Raw genomic sequence first — 4,897 nt, 5'->3', positions numbered from 1 at the left:
GGGGGGGGGTAGCTGCTGGACGATGCGTCTCTCCCGTCATGCAGAGTGCCACGTGATCGCGCGTTCATTTTCGCCTCGAGTCGTCGTCCCGCCCTGACCGCTCGTCGAGCCGCTCGCAGTGCGCGGCGCGTCGTCTTACCGTTATGTCACCGACGACGAGCAGGACGCCCTACAACAGGTCCCCGCGCCGCCTAGATTATATCGGCTGACTTTCACACAAGAAAAGGAATAAGGGCCCCAAGAATAGGCCTGGAACTGGAACTCGATCCTGCGTTTTAATGGCGTGAATGTGGTCTGTGAATTCCGAAACGTGGACGGCGACGCGATACGGAGTTGATGCTCCGCCGGGTCCGTAGGCCCGGCCGGGCCGTATTTCAAACGCCTAAACGCTGCCCCGGCCCGGGGCCCGTGTCATAACTGCGACGCAAGTTCGATCGTTCGGAAAATCGTAAAAAGAAAAATTTCACTCGTTTTGCGGGGCGTTTATCTCCCGCTTCCTTTCGGGAGAACCCGGCCAAGTCGGTGTGTGGCGGGCGTGACCGCGGGGGAGGGGCAGCGGCCGGCAGCGGCGGCGTCCTCGCCCATATCGTGGACGCCCACCGCGAGCCAACGGTCCGGGGACTCGAGGTGACCAGTGAGCGCGTGGGCGCGGCCCGGCAGGCAGGCGTGGCGAGGAGCTGGGCCGACCCCGGTGCCACCCGGTAGGCAACCCCTACCTCCGTGCGTTACCGGGACTCCGATTGCCCATTCAGCGTGGACCCCGGGTAGGCCCGTGCCCACTGGGCGCCCGGCCGGTAGGCACTCCCGCAGGACACCTGTGCGCGCCAGGGCCGTGGTTGCCTACTCAGCAGGGGCCCGATGGATGAGAGGGTGCGGTCTGGTAGTCGCTCCGTGCACACTGGGCCCCCGGTTGGTGGACGGGTAGGCACTCTCGCAGGGCACTTCTGGAGGGCGATCGGAGAGCTCCCTGGGAAAAACCGGAAACGCCTTCTAAATCGACTGAAACAGGGTGAGGGGGGTAGTGGGAGGACGGAAGTGGAGCGTTCTCAGGGAGCTCTCCGATCACCCTCCTGTGCGCCTGCGCCGTGGTTGCCTACTCAGCGCGGGGGCCAGGGAAAAGGTTGTGGTCTACCTATCTGGTAGTCGCTCCGTGTCTGCTGGGCCCTCGGCGGGTGGGCACTTTGTGGCCCTCTTGTGGGCAGTGGGCACCCCGCGTCCGTGCGGCACCTACGCGCGTCGAGCACGCCGAGGCCTACCCCACCGGTGCCCTGGGGGAGGGGAGGCCTCAGGGCTCCAGCGTGTGAGGACCAGTCGGCACCAGTGGGGGGCGCCGGCGATGGTCCCCACCCGGTCTCCCCGCCGGGCCGCTGCAGCGACGACTGGAGCTGGGGCTGCTGGAGCCTGGGTATGGGTAGGTCCATATAAGAAGCTCCCCGTAGGACGCAGAACACTTACTTGTCCGCCGCCCGTCTATCGCTCCTCTTCGCGCCGTTCCGTGCAGCTGACGTGCCGCTAACGCGCCGCCCGCCTCCCAGCGAACTACGAGTCCCCCGTGACCGCCGAGGGGAGCGCGTCACCGCACCCGCACGCACGGCGCCATGGCGCCCCGGGCGCCGCTCGTCCTCGCCGTGGTGATGGTGGCCGCGGCCCTGGCCCTGGCGCCCACCTGCAGCGCGCGCGCCCTTGCCAAGGCCTCGTCGTACGGATCCTCCATCTACCACGTGACCTCCGGCGTGCCTTCCAGTCACCAGGTGAGAAGCGGCACCGTGCGCCCGACGAGTAGGCCACTTATTCGACGCGGCGGTGTGGTGACTTGATAGCAACAAGGGGAAATGTGCTTTATTTATTTTCGACCTTCGACGAGCTTCGATAAAAATGACTTCGACGGACTTTCACTGAACTTCGGTACGCGTCATAGTTGCGGGTTTTTACCCTCGCTAGGTCTGCAGAAGCCATGCGCCTCAAGGCCGAAAGGGGGACACACTGGAGAGCGCCGGTACCTCAATTACTACAGGGTGGGTGTTTTTTCTGCTTATACTTTACCGGATTAATGCGTGCAGATGGGTTGCATACTCGCACGGGGCCGTAAGGAGCCACGGCCAGCGACGATAGGCAAGCCCGACTGTTGTGTGTTGGTCACACTGATCAGAATGACCACTTGATTGTAGAGTGTACCCCGAGTACATATAAGGTCTTGTTGACTGTGAATAAAGCCTCTATCAGCTGAACCACTTGTAGTGTAACCACTTGTAGTGTCAGTCAGTCAGTTCCGACTTCCCTCACGCCAGCCAGATACCACCACACCGACCGCACGCATGAATCCGGTACAGTGTAAGCAGAAAAAACCACCCTGTATGAACTTCAGCGTCTAAATTCGCAGAAACGCGATCGAAATTCATAAGCTGAACTTTATTCGAAAACTTTATTTGAACTGAACCAATCTCTATGCAGTCCGTGACGCTGAGCGAGGAGCGAGTCGTGCACACGCTGGACCACCAGGCACACCCGCCGCACGCACTGGAGCGCTCGCACGACCACGCGCTCGACCACGACCACGACCACTCGACGCCCTACAAGTTCGAGTACAAGGTGCACGACCAGAAGAACCACAACTACTACGAGCGGGCAGAGTCCAGCGACGGTCAGGTGGTGCGTGGATTTTACAGGTACGACCTCCTACTGCGTGAGTTTACGTTGCGTTTCAGGTTGATACAATAATGTGTTCTAATGTCAGCCTGCTGGAGCCGCACGGTGAGGTCCGCGTCGTCAAGTACCGCGCCGACCACGACGGCTTCCAGTCCGAGGTCTCGCGGCACGGCAGCCACCTCGGTGACGCTCACGGCGGTGGCCTCGGCGCGACCATCGGGGTCGGCGCCTCACACGACCTGGGCAGCCACGGCCTCGGCGTGAGCGCCTCGGCGCCCATCCCCTCCCCGGTCAAGTCTTACAAGCTGACCCCCATCAAGACCTCCATACCCATACACGAGGAGGCGCAGGAGGACAGCAGCAACCAATGGTCCGCCATCGAGGACCCCAAGAAGCAGAGCGGGACGCCGATCAAGAGCCAGGCATTGGAGGAGATCCCCGCACCGGTAAGTGAAGTACCCCGACGTGTCGTCTTTCTCGGTGGCGACGGTGGCTGCAGTGCGACCGAGTCTAACGATCTTTCCCTCGCAGAGCCAGGAGGCCTTAGGCAAGCCACCGGGCGGAGGCCGAGTTCCGGAGCAGTTCCTCCTGCAGCAACAGAAGAAGAAAAAGGCCCCGCACCACGCGCTGCAGCACCCCAAACCACCGCCACATCTGCACAAGTTCCAGAAGCGGCCGCCGCACCCCTTCGGCCCCGGGCCAAGGCCGGGAGGCCCGCCCCACCGGCCGCCCCTGGGCAGCCTGTACCACCGCGGGCCCAAGCGCGGGCCGGGAGCGTCCGCGGGGCCCCGCGCGCGCAACGCTCTGGTGGGACCGCCGCCTCCACCCCTGCCGCCACCCTCGCCGGCCGCAAACGCCCACTCGCCGCAGCGGAGGGAGGCGCGGCCCCCACCCACCCCCTGCAAGTGCAGCGAGCAGCCCCCGGGTCACGCCGCCGGCCATCCCCCGGGGGGGCATCCCTAGGGGGTCCACCCTCAGGGGCCACTCGGCCGCAAGCTGACCTGAGTGCACACCGGGCAGCGTGATCGAGTTCTTCCGACACCTGTGGAGCCCCCACCCCCCACCCCCCGGGAGTGGGGCTTCATTGCCCGCAAGCAGGACAAGCCCCGGCCCGGTGCGGCCCGAACGGGACCGGGAGGTGCGATTCTAAGTCAATTTGGACGAGGCACGTTAAGGCTTTCTGAATAAATCTGGAAGCAAATCGACAGAGTGCCATGAAGGAACGTTCTAAGAATGAATAAAGCATTCCGGTAAAGCTGAAATGCAGAAGAATGCGGGGAAGAAGATAACGGAAAGCGCTATGCTTTAACGTGGTGACTTCCGTTTTCTTCTTCCCCGTATTCCTCTGCATTTCAGCTTTACCGGAATGCTTTATTGCCAAAACGGGTGCGCTTCGTTAGGTGCGTTACAATGTTTTTAAAGTGAGTGTGTATGTTCGTGATGTGTGCGTGTGTGAAAGAGAGTGATTGAGAGTAAGACTGTAAGTAAGGTGGTTCTTGTTCCACCCTTGCACTTTTATATCTGGGAGGAAAGAGTGATGACTGTATCCAAAGTTTGTGTCATATTTATTGCATCTCTTTTTTTTAACTTATAGGTGTAAATTATTGAATTGTGTGTGTGTATTTATGTGATATGAAACTTCAAAGGTTGAAGAGTAAATCAGGATGGAAATAAAATGTTTGAAAAGGGCTCCTGGAATCTAGATATTTGTGACACCCGAGGTGACACCCACAAATTACCTCACGGGTTTACCGGAATGTCACAAGCGATTTAATTTTTTTTTTGTCGACTGTCTCTCTTTGACGCGGTCTGGCGCTGCCGAAGTCTCATCGCTGGCCGTGAAACAGCTGTTTTCGACACATCTTTTTCCGCCGCCTTCCGCTCGGTAGACACAGCATTTTCAAATCTCTGCCGGGACCGAGTAGCCACTCTATCAATGAAAAGCCGTGGCACCTAGGAGGTTATCGACCGCGTCCTTTATCCCCCCCCCCACCTTTCTCTCCATTTCTCTCCCGGACGCCGTCGACTTTACGGGGCTTCACTTGGTATGGACGACGCCGAGCACAAACATTGTTGAGGCCCGCCGTCGTCCGTTGTCGTTGTGAGCCTCTGACCGGACGGACCGGACCTCCGCCCTTTTATGCACTATTAGATTCCGTCTTTCAGGCGGAAGGAACTGATGACGGCACAGACGAACGAACGTGAGCGCATGCGCACCACAGACCTGATTGGAAGGGTAAACACCCCCCCC

General features: G+C 60.4%; 2 protein-coding genes across 2 annotated transcripts in view; one reads left to right on the top strand and one right to left on the bottom strand.

Annotated features, from left to right (window-relative positions):
- Window positions 1-4,897, bottom strand: part of LOC113210872 (C-factor) — a gene marked incomplete in the record, with an annotated part of 7,631 nt that overhangs the window by 1,793 nt on the left and 941 nt on the right.
- Window positions 1,376-4,335, top strand: LOC113210871 (serine/threonine-protein phosphatase 1 regulatory subunit 10-like). The gene is made up of 4 exons (XM_026429040.2): window positions 1,376-1,751; window positions 2,452-2,666; window positions 2,735-3,092; window positions 3,178-4,335. The coding sequence occupies exons 1-4, from the start codon at window positions 1,599-1,601 to the stop codon at window positions 3,607-3,609; spliced, it is 1,158 nt and encodes a 385-aa protein (XP_026284825.1). The 5' UTR covers window positions 1,376-1,598; the 3' UTR covers window positions 3,610-4,335.

Source organism: Frankliniella occidentalis, unplaced genomic scaffold, assembly GCF_000697945.3.
Source record: "Frankliniella occidentalis isolate FOCC.00 unplaced genomic scaffold, Focc_3.1 Scaffold402, whole genome shotgun sequence".
NCBI classification, from domain to species: domain Eukaryota; kingdom Metazoa; phylum Arthropoda; class Insecta; order Thysanoptera; family Thripidae; genus Frankliniella; species Frankliniella occidentalis.
This window is presented reverse-complemented; position numbering and strand designations above follow the sequence as displayed.